The sequence below is a fragment of the Sus scrofa genome, chromosome 11 (assembly GCF_054392235.1).
Source record: "Sus scrofa isolate SSC_HxYL_T2T_F1_AM1 chromosome 11, Sscrofa_HxYL_maternal_Yorkshire_Landrace_v2.0, whole genome shotgun sequence".
NCBI classification, from domain to species: domain Eukaryota; kingdom Metazoa; phylum Chordata; class Mammalia; order Artiodactyla; family Suidae; genus Sus; species Sus scrofa.
This window is the reverse complement of record NC_139393.1, coordinates 25,244,944-25,261,094: the sequence shown is the minus strand read 5'-3', so window position 1 is coordinate 25,261,094 and position 16,151 is coordinate 25,244,944. Positions and strand designations below refer to the sequence as shown.

The window sequence follows — 16,151 nt, the reverse complement described above, 5'->3', positions numbered from 1 at the left end:
TAAAGTGGTGAATTGCATCTTAGGTTCACTTTACCACACTAAAAAAAAAAATCATGTGGTCCCTAAATTAAGTCCAACTCCAAGTAGACATCTGTAGGCATCATGCACACAAGACTATGAGGTGGAGTTCCCGCTGTGGCTCAGCGAAAACGAATCTGACCAGTAACCATGAGGACGCAGGTTCCGTCCCTGGCCTCGCTCAGCGGGTTAAGGATCCAGCGTTGCCGTGAGCTGTGGTGTAGGTTGCAGCCGTGGCTCGGATCTGGCGTTGCTGTGGCTGTGGTGCAGGCCGGCAGCTGTAGTTCCCATTCAACCCCTAGCCCGGGAACCTCCAAGGACCGTGGGTGTGGCCCTAAAAAGACAGAAAAACAAAAAAAGACTATGAGGTGGTGGCTGTTCACTTCTGCTTTGCTGGGTGAATATCAGTGTCTCTGATATTCTTCAGGTGGTTCTTCAGCAGCCATTCAAGGCTTCTCCCTCGCTTTCCTTCTTCAGAGGACAAAATCTGTGTCCTGCTGATACATGGAAAGTAGAAACTTTTCATTTACTCCTTTAACGTGCTGACTGTATCTTCCACCTTGAGTTATATGTTCTCTTCCTCCTGTTTTAAGGCCGCACGACGCCCTTTCAGCCCCTCGGCAATGACAGCCCCCGCCCCCCCGTGACACTTGCATTCTCAAGCAAAGATTAAACTCTCGCTTGGATGTCCTTTCTAGTTCCCTTGCCGCCTTTCCCACGAGACTAAATGTAACGCGGTACCACTGCTAAAGCACCTTCAGGTTCTGTGCCTATGATGCTGGGTGCCTTTCATAATCGAATCATTTGATAATTCGGAGCTAGCTCTAACCTTACTATTGACCATTGCGGAATGGCTGTTGAAGGGCATTTTAAATCCACACGTGGCAAACAGGCTTTTATTAAGCTAATCGTTGTTGAGTAAAAGGTATAAGAGAGCAATTATCCACGCTGGAAAACAACCACCCACCTAATCTTAGAAAGCAGCATAGACACTTTTTAGATCTTACATGGACTTAACAGTACGTGTATTGATAGCATAATCAGTAAAGGCAGTACTTGAAGCCAGCCAGACTCGAAGCAGAAGTTTATGTAAAATCATACCCGGTGTCAGATTTTACATTTTAATTAGCATTTGTTCCGCATTAAACTATAACGAGTTTCAGGTATGGTCTTAAGGGAGATCATAAGAGTGTATTTAGACCTTATCCTACTGGTCCAAATCATGAGAAGTTTATTTCGATACATCCTGTGTACTTCGGGTGCCTTTAAGGAGGAACTTGACCTAAAGGCAAAGGTACAGACGCACAGCAGTGAATGTCTTCGTACCGTCAGAGCCTCGTGTTGATGGACAGCCTGTCACCTGCATGAGAACAAGCGGAATTGTAGTTTTGTTGAGACAACACCTTGAGCCTCTCCCTTTGCTAGCACTGCCGCTGTACTCTGTTTTGCATCTTCTTTGGCCACCCTTTGCTTTGTAATGCATTGAGCATGTAGAAATTAAGGGGGTTTTGCTCTTTGGTAGTTCAGAAATGGGGCACAGAGGAAGTTGCTGCTTGGCTGGATCTGCTCAATTTGGGAGAGTACAAAGAAATCTTCATCCGTCATGACATCAGAGGGGCTGAACTTTTGCATCTGGAAAGGCGAGATCTTAAGGTATTTCCTTTGTGCTACTCTTCTGCTCTCAAAATTGTTCTTGCAAAACAGACTCCTGTCTCCTGCGCTTTTCTGTCCTGTGCTTATAGCTTGGCTGATGTTATGTGAACATGAAGTAACCTCCGATGCATTGTCCTGTGGTCTGAGTTCCTTGTAAGCTTTTGAAACAAGAATGTCCGCAATTAATTTTTGCGTCAAAGTCATTTTCTGTGGCAGCCAAAGCTTAGCGTGAACTTAGACGTTTTTCTCTGCATCCATTGGTGCGGCTGTTCCTGTGCTAAGACTTCCAACTGGATCATGCTTCCATCAGGTCATTTTATTGGATCAACATGAAAGGTGGTATTTGTTGATGAAGATAACTGAAAATATCAGATAACAGGTTAACAGCTAAAAGTTAATTCAGAATACCAATAACAAAGCCTTTCTAACATAGGGACATAGATGAGAGACTCACAGCAGTGGCTACTAAGAGTCCTATGGCTTGGTTCTATTTTTTTTTTTTTTTTTCCGTTTGTTTTTAAGGCCGTTACCCGAGGCACATGGAGGTTCCCAGGCTAGGGGTCTAATCAGAGGTGTAGCTACCGGCCTACGCCACAGCCACAGCACCACCAGATCCAAGCCACGTCTGCAACATACACCACAGTTCATGGCAACGCCAGATCCTTAACCCACTGAGTGAGGCCAGGGATTGAACCCACAACCTCATGGTTCCTGTTTGGATTCGTTTCCGCTGCGCCACAACAGGAACTCCTGGTTCTATTTCTAAATTGGCCTTTGAGAGGTCACATGAACAATGAGACAAGTAAGTTCAAATTTCCTTCCCATGACTTATTACTAAAATTCTATTCTTCTCAAAAATACATTTCTTATTTTCTTTAGTAAAGGAAGTAAACATTATGCTCAGAGCCTATTTGTCTTTTATGACAGGGAAGGCAAATTATTAACTCATGGTCCATAGCAATTCCTGATGATTCGTTGAGTGGAGCCTCAACAATAGAAATGGCCAGCATAACCTGTTCTGTCCAGAGTCAGAAACAGGATTTTGTCATGTTATATTTTCTCACCACATATTGCCATTTAAAAGTTCCAAGACTGATGCATAAGCAAGTGACAAAGCCGTCAATGTTTGCAGGATTGATTCCTCTCCCGTAGACCAGGTTCTAAAATGCATGGAATTTTGAGACAGTGAATTCCTAAGTTCACGAACAGCTGTGCCCTTATCTACAAATACATTAGTAGAAATCTTTGATCTCATAATGGATAATATATAGATTTTTATAAAGCAAAGCCATACACTTCTAGCACACCAAAAGTAGACACCACTCATACCTAAACATTTTTACCCAGAATACTAATAAAATAATAAATGAACTAATGACCTTAGTTGAGAGTCCCAAATCCAGAGCATAGCAACATACACGGTGTTAAGAGTTCATAAAGTAAAAATTGACTTCAAAACTTGAAATGAAGGAAGTTCCCATTGTGGCTCAGCAGGTTATGAACCTGACTAGTATCCATGAGTATGCGGGTTCCATCCCTGGCCTCGCTCAATGGGTTAAGGATCCAGCATTGCCATGAGCTGTGGTGCAGGTCGCAGATGAGGCTCAGACCCAGCATGGCTGTGGCTCTGACGTTGGCCGGCAGCTGTAGCTCCGATTTGACCCCTAGCCTGGGAACTTCCACATGCTACAGTGTGGCCCTAAAAAGCAAAAAAAAAAAAAAAAAAAAAAAAAACCACCACCACCAACAAAAAAAACTTGAATACCTACAAAAAAATGCAGAGGATCGTTACATTTAACATCTTTTGTGCAGCTTCTGCTATCCTAGGCAGCAATATTTATTAAGTAGCTGCTTATTAATATACTATGCCAGCTTCTCTAGGTAGCATCTGCCCTCTAGAAGTTTGCATTTTATTTGCCATAAATAAGCATACACTTGGAGTTTCTACTGCAGTGCAATGGGATCAGTGATATCTCTGTAAGCACCAGCACATGGATTCAGTCGCTGGCCAGGTACAGGGGATTAAGGATCCAGTGTTGCTGGAATTGCGGTGTAGGTCGAAACTGTAGTTCAAATCTGACCCCTGGCCCGGGAGCTCCAGATGCTGTGGGGCAGCCAAAAAAAAAAAAAAAAAAAAAAAAAAATTAGCATACATTCAAGGCAAAGATTGTGTGTATGAACATATATGTGTATGTTCATACAAACATATAAAACATATGAATAGATGCAAACTAGTGCCTTTGGAGTGGATAAGCAATGAGATCCTGCTGTCTAGCACAGGGAACTGTATCTAGTCACTTGTGATGGAGCGTGATGGAGGATAATGTGAGAAAAAAGAATGTATATATATGTGTGTGTGTGACTGTGTCACTTTTCTGTACAGTAGAAAATTGACAGGACCCTATAAACCAAGTATAATGGAAAAAAAGAAAAATCTTTTAAAAAATTAAAAAAAATAAAATCAGTGGACCCATGCTCAAAATAAAATTAAAAAGTTAGGAGTTCCTGTCGTGGCGCAGTGGTTAACGAATCCGACTAGGAACCATGAGGTTGCGGGTTCGGTCCCTGGCCTTGCTCAGTGGGTTAACGATCCGGCGTTGCCGTGAGCTGTGGTGTAGGTTGCAGACGCGGCTCGGATCCCATGTTACTGTGGCTCTGGCGTAGGCCAGTGGCTACAGCTCCGATTGGACCCCTAGCCTGGGAACCTCCATATGCCGCAGGAGCGGCCCAAGAAATAGCAAAAAGACAAAAAAAAAAAAAAAAAAAAAAAAATTTAAAAGTTAAACATAGGAATATGCACAATGAGTGAAGCAGATATTTGCAGAATGAAAAACCAAAGCTCCCACATAAACATTAGACCTATAGGACCTGGATGGAAGGAAAAAGAGAGTAAAAGGGAGATGATTATGAATTACTTTAGAGGAGTTCCCATTGTAGCTCAGCAGGTTAGGAACTAGGATCCATAAGGATGCCGGTTCAATCCCTGGCCTCGCTCAGTGGGTTCCGGATCTGGCATTGCCATGAGCTGTGGTGTAGGTCCCAGACATATTGTATGGTGTGGCTGGGGCTGTGGTGTAGGCTGGCAGCTGCAGCTCCCACGTAAAAATCGAAGTGTTTTTATTTTTAATGCAAATTCCATTCTTTCCCTTAAAACTTCTTTCAGAAATTTGTACCGACGTAGTCTGCTTTAACTCTTTTGGTTCTAAAACAGGCTGTGGGGCAGTGGCAAGAAGGTAATTTTACAGAAAGAGCCTTCAGGAGAGCAAAGCCAAGCTCGAGACCGAGCTGTCCTTGTTCTCTGCGGTTGTTAATTGTAGGAGGGAGCAGATGCTTCAGAATCAAGTCTCTAAGCATTGGGGAAGGGTTACCTACCCCCTAGGCAATCTCATCCATTCCTCTGGCTTCAGATACTGGCTGTGCATCCATCAGTGGTTCAGAAGGTTCTGTCTCCAGCCCCGACCTCATGTATCTGCAAACCTTAGGATTGTATCACCAACCTTTCTCGCTACTCGGCTGTCACCCAAAGATGTCAGTCTTAACACGTCCTAAACCAAGCTTTTGCTCTCCTGTCCTCCTCCCATTCTGCCCCTTCTCCAGGATTCTCCATCCTAGTAACTCAGGCAGCCGAACCAGAGAAACCCAAGGTCCTGTTCCGCGCCTTCCTCTTCCTCATCCTTTCCCCCCTGACTCATTAAACCCATCACCAAGCCAGTCTGATTTTCACCTCCATCCGTTTCTCTTTCTCCTGTCCACTGTCCTTACTCAGTGGCTTCCTCACTGGCCCTTCTAGTGGCCCTCTTGCCCTCTCCTGTCCATTACCCGCATCGTAACCAGAGCCATATTTCAGCATCCCGTATGTCACTTGTCTGCTGAGAACCTTTCCGTACCTTCTTCCCATTTCAGTTAGAATAAAATCAGTGGACCCGTGCTCAAATCAGTGGACCCACCTCCGTGGGATGCCTACAGGTTCTGCCTCTGTAATCAGCCTGCTGTGGGATAGCTGGCCCTTGCTGGGCTGTACCCTTTCTACCCCAGCCTTATTTCATTTGCTTAAAAATACTAACTCCTCTCACCCTGGGAGTGTACCCTCCTACGGTACGCTTCTCCTCCTGCGTGCCACCCAGGTCACTCCTGCTCAGATCCTGGCTCGGGTCTTACTTCTCACCAACACAGCTAGAGGCAGCAGGGTGACCGTCTAAAGGTAGGACAGGGAAATAGTTCTCATGTGCTTTAACAGACAAATAAACCAATGGCATTATTTGACCCCCACCCCCACCCCATCCCCACCCCCGGAAGGCAGTAGGAAAAGTGAGGGACACCAAAGAAAATGGTAAAGACCCAGGGTCTTTGGTTGGTTGGTTTTTCATGTTTTCCACTTGCAAAGTTGTACACGTTGCATGGAGAACGATAGCAATATCCGCAAAGCCTGTCTCTGCAAAGTTAAATCTATGCGTCCAAAGGAAGAAAAGACCAACATTAAAGAATGTGATAGGAGTTCCTGTCATGGCGCAGTGGTTAACGAATCCGACTAGGAACCATGAGGTTGCGGGTTCGGTCCCTGGCCTTGCTCAGTGGGTTAACGATCCGGCGTTGCCGTGAGCTGTGGTGTAGGTTGCAGACGCGGCTCGGATCCCGAGTTGCTGTGGCTCTGGCGTAGGCCGGTGGCTACAGCTCCGATTCGACCCCTAGCCTGGGAACCTCCATATGCCGCTTGAGCGGCCCAAGAAATAGCAACAACAACAACAACAACAAAAAGACAAAAAAAACAAACAAACAAAAAAAAAGAATGTGATAAAAAGAGATAAAGAAACAGAACAAACGTCACGGCGTGACTTTATCACAGCCTAACTGCAAGTATCGAACTCACACTAAAGAAAATACAGCTAAGATGTTAGTGTAACTCTAGGAAAAACATTCATCTCTTGACACTAAAATAACTCTGAGTAGAGTATACGTCTCTCAAAGAACTTATTTTTTTGTTCTTTTTTCTTTTTCTTTTTCTTTTTTTTTTTTTTTTTTTGCCACCCCTGCGACACATGGAAGTTCCCAGGCCAGCTGTGACCTATGCCATAGCTATGGCAACATCAGATCTTTAACCCACTGCGAGGGGCTGGGGATCAAACCGGCCCCTCTACAGCAACCTGAGTTGCATTAACTGGGATCCTTAACCATTGCACCGCAGCAGGAACTCCTCCAAGAACTTTTTATTCTTGAGAATACAATGTACATATGGCCTAAAATGCAATGTTAAATTGAATATTAATATTACATTTCTTAATCAGTAACTATGCTATCACAAAGCATAAAGAATATTGAAATAGGGAGTTCCCGTCGTGGTGCAGTGGTTAACGAATCCGGCTAGGAACCATGAGGTTGCGGGTTTGGTCCCTGCCCTTGCTCAGTGGGTTAACGATCCGGCATTGCCGTGAGCTGTGGTGTAGGTTGCAGACGCGGCTCGGATCCTGCGTTGCTGTGGCTCTGGTGTAGGCCGGTGGCTACAGCTCCGATTCAACCCCTAGCCTGGGAACCTCCACATGCCGCGGGAGCGGCCCAAGAAATAGCAACAACAACAAAAGACAAAAAAAAAAAAAAAAAAGACAAAAAGACCAAAAAAAAAAAAGAATATTGAAATAGTCCACGTAAATCAAAGAATCTAAACGCCACCATAAAAGCATTTACATTCATAGCTTCCTCAAGGGTTTGGCCTTGCTTCTAAGTTTGCTGTTTTAGCACATACTCAAGAAATGTATAATTGTGGAGTTCCCATCATGGCACAGCAGAAATGAATCTGACTAGGAACCATGAGGTTGCAGGTTCGATCCCTTGCTTCGCTCAGTGGGTTAAGGATCCAGTGTTGCTGTGAGCTGCAGTGTAGGTCACAGACGTGGCTCGGATCTGGCGTTGCTGTGGCTGTGGTGTAGGCCAGCGGCTGTAGTTCTGATTAGACCCCAGCCTCAGAACCTCTGTATGCCGTGGGTGCGATCCTAAAAAGACAAAGAAAAAAAAAAAAAGACCAAAAAAAAAAAAAAGAAATATGTAATTGTGGATGACCTGGTGTCATATGAACAAATATTTTCCAGGGTCAGTTACATATTGTAAAAATGTTTCCCTGAAATTATTCCAAGTTTGAAAAGAGCACTGGCTGTGGAAGGAGTATTTTCCAAAAGGATTCAGGAGCCACCAGTGGCATTTCTGCTATAGAATCAAAGAGCTCATAAAGTATATGGGGCAGGGTGGGGAGAAAGAGAGAGAGAGAGAGTGTTTGTGTGTGTTATTTTCTCAGACAAATAATCTTGTGGTACCTTATAATCCTGTTTTCCAGGCTGCTTTGGAAATTACCTTTTTACAAGTTTTCAAATATTTCACACTCTCTGTTTTGGGAAGAAGTTATTTGACTTCCTGTATTGGCAAATTGATTGTGCCCTTTATGCTTAAGAAAACTATAGGGAGCTATAGTTCCTGTTGTAGCTCAGTGGTAGTGAACTCAACTAGTATCCCTGAGGATGCAGGTTTGATCCCTGGCCTCCCTCAGTGGGTGAGCTGTGGTGTAGGTCGCAGATGCGGCTCAGATCCCCCATTGCTTATGGCTGCGGTGTAGGCTGGGAGCTACAGCTCCCATTGGACCCTTAGCCTGGGAACCTCCTTATGCCTCGAGTGTGACCATAAAAAAAAAAAAAAAAAAAAAAAAGGACAAGAAAAAAGAGTTTCAGACGGTATTTTTTTCACTAATTAATAATTTTTAATGTCCGTTTTTTTAATACACTTACTTTTCTAACTTTCATTTCCTGAATCATTGACTATAAGCCAAAAAGAATGAACTGAGTGCTAACTATGTTATTTGTTAAAGTATTTTATCTTCAGTTTTTGCTTGTCAATAAACTTCTTTCTTTCTTTTTCCTTTCCCTACCTTTCTTTCTTTTTTTTTTTTTTTATTTTTATTAATAGGACCTGGGGATACCGAAAGTGGGTCATGTGAAGCGAATTCTCCAGGGAATTAAAGAGCTTGGAAGGAGCACTCCCCAGTCTGAGGTGTAATCATATTGGTGCTATTCCTTGGAAGGGAAGTGATTGCGACTCAATACAAAGTCCTTGGGAGCCACTGGCTGTTCTGGTAGTTTCTGCCCAGAGAAGTAAGCACCACTGAGGCACCTCGATGGCTTGATATTTTGATGCAGGTGAACATTTTGATTTGTGGTATCGGAAAATATTTTTTTGTGCCAAAAAAATATATTCCACAAAGCCATTTTCTTATTGTGCAAACCTGACATGTTCAAATATGCTCATATGAGTAAAAAGGTAACAGGGAGCTGAGACCATTGACTTGGCTAAAAGGTGGAATTGCAAAATGTTTACTTTCTTTTAACCTGGTCAGATGGAATGTTCTTACTGTGCAACCACATGACAGTATGAGACTAAAACTTCTTGGGTTTAATTACTGGAGGCATTGGCTTCTCTCTTCAAATCATTGGCTAGAAGACTTAAGATGTAAATTAAGCTGTGGTTTGAATTGGCATCACCTCAGATTCTTAGCACTCAGTGGTCAGAGAGTTTGGTCAATACCCCTCAAATACTATGAATGAATGCACATCTTAATGCACGGTGTTCCTGCCTGAATTGTCTTTTCTGTTTCTTGCATGTCACATTTAATACGGTAACACTTAGTTTTAATGTCAGCTTTAATGGAATTTAATTTATTACTACCTAAGAACCTTTGGGTTGGCTAAAGTCACTCTTCTGTTCTTTGTTGTGGAGTTTTGCATAAACACTCTAAGAATTTGTGAACATGTGTCTGTGCCCTCATCAACAAATGATAGATAGCTTATCAAGCCAATTTTATACCAACCTACCACACACCGTAGGTGTGCACATGAAAATTCTCTGGATATTTTCATGGAATCACATGTTCTGTTGCCTCACAAAACTTACTATAGCTTTCCAAACCAAAATTCCCCAAATCTGTTCTTATTTGTCATTTCAATGTAACGATTATTTAATACTCTGTTTGCATCTATGATACAGCAGACTCTTGACATCCAGGAATTTCCCCAAGGTCTCAACTGGGATTTGTATACTGACTGGTCACCCAGGCTTACCCACCAGCTAAAGGGACTCCTGACCTGGACTTTCCCAAACTGAGATTTCACTATTTCCTTTTAAGGGCTTTCCATTATTATCATTATTATCTGACTTAATTCTTGTTCCCTATCAGGTGGATATTATTTCCCTTTTTCTAAACCTCTACTTTAGTGTAGCTCATGAGAAGTCAAAATTACAATGATGAAAATCTTTGAGGAGTTCCTGTCGTGGCTCAGTGGTTAACAAACCCAACTAGTATCCATCAGGGCCAAGGGTGTGGCCTTCAAAAGACAAAAGACAAAAAAAAAAAAAAAATCTTCAAAAGCCAACGGCATACATATCAAAAAGTCACAGAAATATCCTTTAATAAACTTTCTTTAGGCATTCTATACCAAAAAAATTAATTATGATATTTGAAAACCTTCTCTACGAGAGAAATAAACAGGGTACTGACCCAGTGGTGACAATTTTCATAAAGTAGCTTTCTAGATAGGTGCTTAATAGATATCCATGCACACACACATATATTTACATATACACATGTACGTGTAATACACACATAAACACATATTTACATTCACACTTGCATGTATGTAATCTGAAATATACTCTCATTGATATTTTCTAGACGTTTATTTGTCAAAGGAAGAGAAATATTGATGGGAAAACACTTGAAAGGAGCTGTCGTCAGACACATAATTTAATTATATCCAAAGAGGTTAAATCTTTGACACTTGATTCTTATTTATAACTTGGGCATTTACTAGCAAAATCACAAAATTTGGATATCTTACAAATAAATGTCCATGGGCTCCTGACCAAGCGTGGCCTGACTCTATATTTTACCAAAGTTGTGAATAAATGAGAATTTTCCAGAGTGAATTGCATCAAGTAGCTTAAAAGAGCAAAGAGCTACTCATTTAATTGTTTTAATGTTATCCCCCCTTGGGACATCAAAAGTCTTCTTTTCCAGTCCCTTTTTAGTGTCCCCCGCCCCTGCAAAATGTTCCCCACTCTTTCAAGCATTTCCCTGTGAAATCAAAATCAGTAGGTGGTCCGGGGTTCTCACAACTCTCCTGAGACCACAGAACCCTGTCCAGCTCCACTGCAAAAAAAAATAAAATAAAATTTTAAAAAAAAGGGAAGGGTGGAGGTAGGAGGCAAGGAACCCTAGGAAAGAATGAATTACTACAAAAATCTTTATTGCTTTTTCCCTCCCCCCAGATTCCCCTTTGCAGATAGAAAAGAGTCTCACGTTATCACGTGTTCAGAATGTAAGAGGATGTAAAGGATTGGATTCTTTAGTTGATGTTGCCTCTTTCACTCTTCCGTAGCATCTCTTAGGTACATACAATGAATCTCAGCGAAGGGAATCTTTAGCTAGCATTTTCCTGCAAAGGGCTTTTGGATGGGGGAAATCCTTTACAATGACAATTTAGATATCCTGTTGGTTAGATAGAGCATCCTTCCCCGTGGGCATTGCCTGTGCTTGGCTGCGTAGGACCCCAAGGACGTCCCGCAGACCTGTTTACCACGTGGGTAGCCTCGACACCTCCGCGGGCCCCTGCCAGGCTCACAGAGGAAGCAGCTTGAGGTTGCAATAGAAGTAGGAAGACCTTCTCCGTGGGACCTGACCGCACCTCTGCAGTGTGATCACACCTCTGGGGGGTGCTAGGCTTCTCTGCCCTGGTCCACACCTCGGCTGAGATGAGAAGCTCAAGCCTGGTCCTGATTGCCCAGCTGTACTTGCGCCTTTCCTTCCATCCCAGCCCATGTCCACCTTCTTTCATGTTCCATCGCTTCCCATTTTCCTGAGGAACAGCTTGCTTTTCACGAAGGAAAGGGTCAGGGTCAGGCCGGAATGAAAGTTTGCAGTACTCAATTTTTCTCTTCCGTGTGTCTTTCCACCTTACGTTCTGAGTTTCTTTCTTATGTCCTGGCTTCCCAGTTTTCCTCATGCCCACGGCAGGGATGGCTGCTCCCATTCTCACTGCCCTGTGCTACCCTTTCCTCCTCAGCTGTCCCACCACAAAATAACTCCTTTTCTCCCACCCCACCTTGGCCCCCATTGGGGGTCATCTGGCCACGTGTTCAGAAGGAAAACAGTTTCAGTAAATTGATTGCACAGTTGACAATCAGAAAAGGAACCTTGCTGATTTAAATGAATGGGTGGATTAGATCATTAGGGGACTGAGTCTTGTATTGTTCTGGCTTAGAAGAGGTGACCCGTGAATGTTGAGATTTGCACTTTCGTATCTTGTAGCCACTAGCTCCATCTGCCTGTTTCCATTCATTTCATTAGAAATTTCATTTCTCGTTTGCACTAGCCACATTTCACGTGCTCATTAACCATGCTGACTAGTGCCATCATTGCCAAGATTGTACTGGATGGCACTGCTCTGCATCATTGCTACTCAGCGTGTGGTCCACGGAGCTGCAGCATCTGTATCACCTTGGAACTTAGACACATGCAGACTCCCCCGCTGACCTCCTGAGTCAAAATCTTCCTTTTCATAAGCTTCGTCAAGTGATTAGCACTGGCCTAGATGCATTTTATCTGTCCTAGGTAGGGAGGGATCAAAAGTCTTCAGGCATCCTCAAAATCGCCTATTCCCCAGCCCACTGTTTCCTGTCCCTTCTCCAGCTCATCCTAGAAATGACCTGAAACTCATGCATCACCCAGCTGAGTTTTCTTCTCAGCCCTTATCCCTAATTCGGGTTCTAGATGGGCTCCACCTACCCAGGATATATATTGGTTCTATTTAGGTAGGGAAGGCGTGGAACGCAGGAAATTGGCCACCACGGCTGGCCTCTCTCCAGCCCCTCCCCCCACACCTAAGTCACTTACAGTCTGCATCTGCTCAGTTTGTGGCTCGTGTGACATTCTCATTTGTCCACAACTTAAGTCACAGGGAACATTTCGGAAGAATGTGTCCTGAGTTAGGTAAAGACCGGGTCAGTTGCCAACAACTTGCACTTTTCACTTCCTCTTATCAGTTGATTATTCTATTGGCCTAGTTTATGCTTGAGGACACAGAGCAGCACACAGACATTAAATGAATCATTAGGCATGAAAAAAAATGAGAGAGAAAGAGACTCAAAATGATTACAAGTAAAGCAAATGTTTCATTAAAGCCCCCAAAGAAGGCATGTTTTAATCAACTAAAATCTCACTTTTTATTATGCTAACTTAGCCTGATTTTCAGATAGTCAATAATTCCTTAAGATAGTGCTTGAAAAATAATGTATTCTTGACTCTCAAAACACCAATTATTTAATTCCATAATTAGAGCTTTCCCAATGACATATGCTCAATAATCCTTTCTTTAATTTTCACATAGCGATAGAATTTACCAACACATTACTGCCTAGAGGTTCGTGAGCCAATTTTAATGAATAAAAAGGCCAGTACTTTAGTCTCCCCAGAAGTTATGTTTAACAGGAATTGAAGAAGGAAATATTCATGCAAAGCTATGACTTAGAAAATTAGAATAAAAACCTCTCTAATCATTTCTAGAGTGAATTATCCAACGGGGCTGACAACGCCGTGGACTTTTATGTTGTACAGATGTGAATTCTTCAATGATAGCTCTTTTCATTAAGCTGTAAAAACATGACATCTCTCAACCTCGAGATCTAGGATCTCTCCTGCTCCCTCTTCTGAAATGAGCTTATCTTACATTTTTCAGATGCAAGTTGGATAAAACGGGGGTTGGAGATTAATGATGTAAGTGGCAGTTCTTTAAATCAGCTGAAAAGCATGAGGAATGAAGAGTCCTCAATACTAACTATTGGTCAAAGCTTCCCAAGTGGTTTTAAGTTTGGCTGCTTTTCCTCTCACTGCCCCATGCCAAGTGCCACGGGGCTGGGACCTATCTGTGCTATGGCACCTCCCCAGTGTCTTGTATAGCAGTCTCTGTGTCCGATGGGTCAAGTATTGCCTTTGCAATAGGATGCTTTCCTAAAGAAACAGTCAAGGAGTTCCCATCGTGGCTCAGTGGTTAACGAATCCGACTAGGAACCATGAGGTTGCAGGTTCGATCCCTCACCTCGCTCAGTGGGTTAAGGCTCCGGCATTGCCATGAGTTGTGGTGTAGGTCACAGACGCGGCTTGGATCCAGCGTTGCTGTGGCTGTGGTGTAGGCCGGCAGCTACAGCTCCGATTGGACTCCTAGCCTGGGAACCTCCATATGCCACAGGTGTGGCCCTAGAAAAAGACCAAAAAAGACAAAAAGAAAAAGAAACAGTCAAAACTTTGAAGAGGCAGTTGTTACTGGTTTTTATCATACGCAAAGCATTCATTTTTTCTTTATTTCCTCCAAGTTTTGTTGAGAGGCATTTCTGTTAGAATAAAAAGTTATACCGGTTTATCATTATAGAGAACAGAGAGATAAAAGACAGCTGGACTGTATCTATTTGTATACTTCTTTCTGTTATTTCAGGAAAAGAAGTTTCACAGAGTAACCCAGGCTGCATTAAACTCAGTCATGATGTTTAAGAAAAACCCTGTATTACTAATATAGGTGAACGACTTAATTCCTTTTATGTAATTAAGATCCTATTTACATATATTTATATCCTCTCTCTTCGTTTTTTATGCACTTCCAAGTTTTGTTGGAAAAATAGAAACCAAGCTATTACTTAAAAGTTAGAAAAACACATACAGTGTTTCATTGTAGCTACAAGTTATTCATTGTATAGGGATTTGGATATTTCATAGAACTGCATTTCAGGAGTAAATTAACCAAATTTAAAGAAGTGTAGGATGACTCTTTAAATGGATTAAAATACATTTCATGTTCAGTTGATAAGGTCATTGAAGTGGGATAATGCAGTTAGATAGACAAGCTAAAAAGGAAAACGAATATATTTTGTGATCCTTAACTGTTTCATTGCACTATTCTTTACTGCAGCTTAGCCATATATATTTCTATATTCTGAGTATTAAGCTGATATGTAGCTAAAGATTTCCTACAGTTCTGGTAACTGGTAACTAGTGCTGTGGAAGGTTTTGGTGTTGTAACATTCCCCATGTTGTGAGTTATATATTGTATATGAAAGATGACTAATAAATTGGAGTAATATATTTATCTAGAGCTGGGAAAATATGCTAATTATTTTCAAATCTTCAAGTAAGATGTATTGAATTTTTTCTTCCTCTTAAGTGAGATGAAAGTCTCCCTTTTAGGTTAAAATGGCTATTTATACAACAGGTGTCTCCTTTTACTGGTTTTATTAATGTTCGTATTAAAATGTTTCTTATCTTTTTATACCAAAACCCCGATCACGCTGGTGACGCAAACTGCCACGATGTATTTTAGTTTGCAGGACTTTTGGCAGGCAAAATATTTAATAACAAACCAGCTTTGTATATTTTATGGCTTGGGGGGCAAGAATTTTACCTTTGAATCTCTATATGAGGCAGTGCTCTTATCAGCAAAGTCAGTAAAAGACAGTGTTACTTACAATCATCAGTAGAAGGTTTTTACAAGTTGTATAAATCAGTGCATTTATTTATTATGTCGTGAAATTTAACCTTTCTACAAAATGCATATTCTAGCTCTTTTTTTTGTTACTGCTGTTGCTTTGAGTGTAATAGCTCTGTTCATGATTCTGCTTGTGTACTTGAAGTACTCATTTCTGTCAAACAGATGCCCAGTTTTTTTCCATGTAAAAAAATGGTATTCTTTACTGTCAGAGGTAACTGCAAAGTAATAGTTTATTAGGACTTTGTTAAAACATAATTTTCATGGTTAAAATAAATACCGAAAAAAGGCATACTAGCCAAATTGAAATGACCCATCTTGAGAATTTAATGTAGTCAGGGAAGTCATGCCATATTTTGCCAATGTATGTTTTATCTTCAAGTCAGAACTTCTTTTCTGTGATAAATTTTCAATTTTTGTTGTAAAAGAGATCTCCGTGATTTTACTGCCAATATGACCTTCAAATCAACATTAAGAATTTTGAGGGAGTTCCCCCGTAACCTAGCAGTTAAGGATGCGGGGTCATCACTGCTATGGCGCATGTTCAGCCCCTGACCTGGGAACTTCTACAAGCCTCAGGCATGGCTAAAAAGAAAAAAAAAAAAAATCTCAAACCCTCCAGATTTCACATACCTCTAGCTCTAGGTTGTTTCCAGGTGTATATTTTTCACATTTGACTCTGGGATGCTCGCTTCAGCGTGCGCAGGAGGGATGGTGGTTTATCTGCTTTGTTTCTCCATTAATTCAATAGGATTGTAATTGGGTTTGGAAATATTTCTGTTTCAAACTCTTCTCTAGTCAACTTTTTAACAACTGAACATTGAAAACATGATAGCCCAACATACCACACAGAATAAAGTCATATGCTTTCAAGGAAGACAAATAACTGTTCTGACTTACCATCGGGTACCAAAGAAA

The 16,151-nt window shown here is 41.9% G+C and overlaps 1 protein-coding gene across 25 annotated transcripts in view; it reads left to right on the top strand.

Annotated features, from left to right (window-relative positions):
- DGKH (diacylglycerol kinase eta) overlaps positions 1 to 15,660 on the top strand; it is a 287,539-nt gene extending 271,879 nt beyond the window's left edge. For 13 of the 25 annotated variants that reach the window (XM_084981873.1, XM_084981882.1, XM_084981872.1 and 10 more), the window contains one exon: positions 8,617 to 15,660. In XM_084981873.1, the coding sequence (XP_084837999.1) occupies positions 8,617 to 8,669 (53 nt within the window). In that variant the 3' untranslated portion in view covers positions 8,670 to 15,660. Of the gene's footprint in view, positions 1 to 1,540; positions 1,672 to 8,616 lie in introns of all 25 variants that reach the window. The other 12 variants (XM_084981862.1, XM_084981865.1, XM_084981864.1 and 9 more) reach the window with 1 other exon arrangement.
- Positions 15,661 to 16,151: the final 491 nt, after the last annotated feature.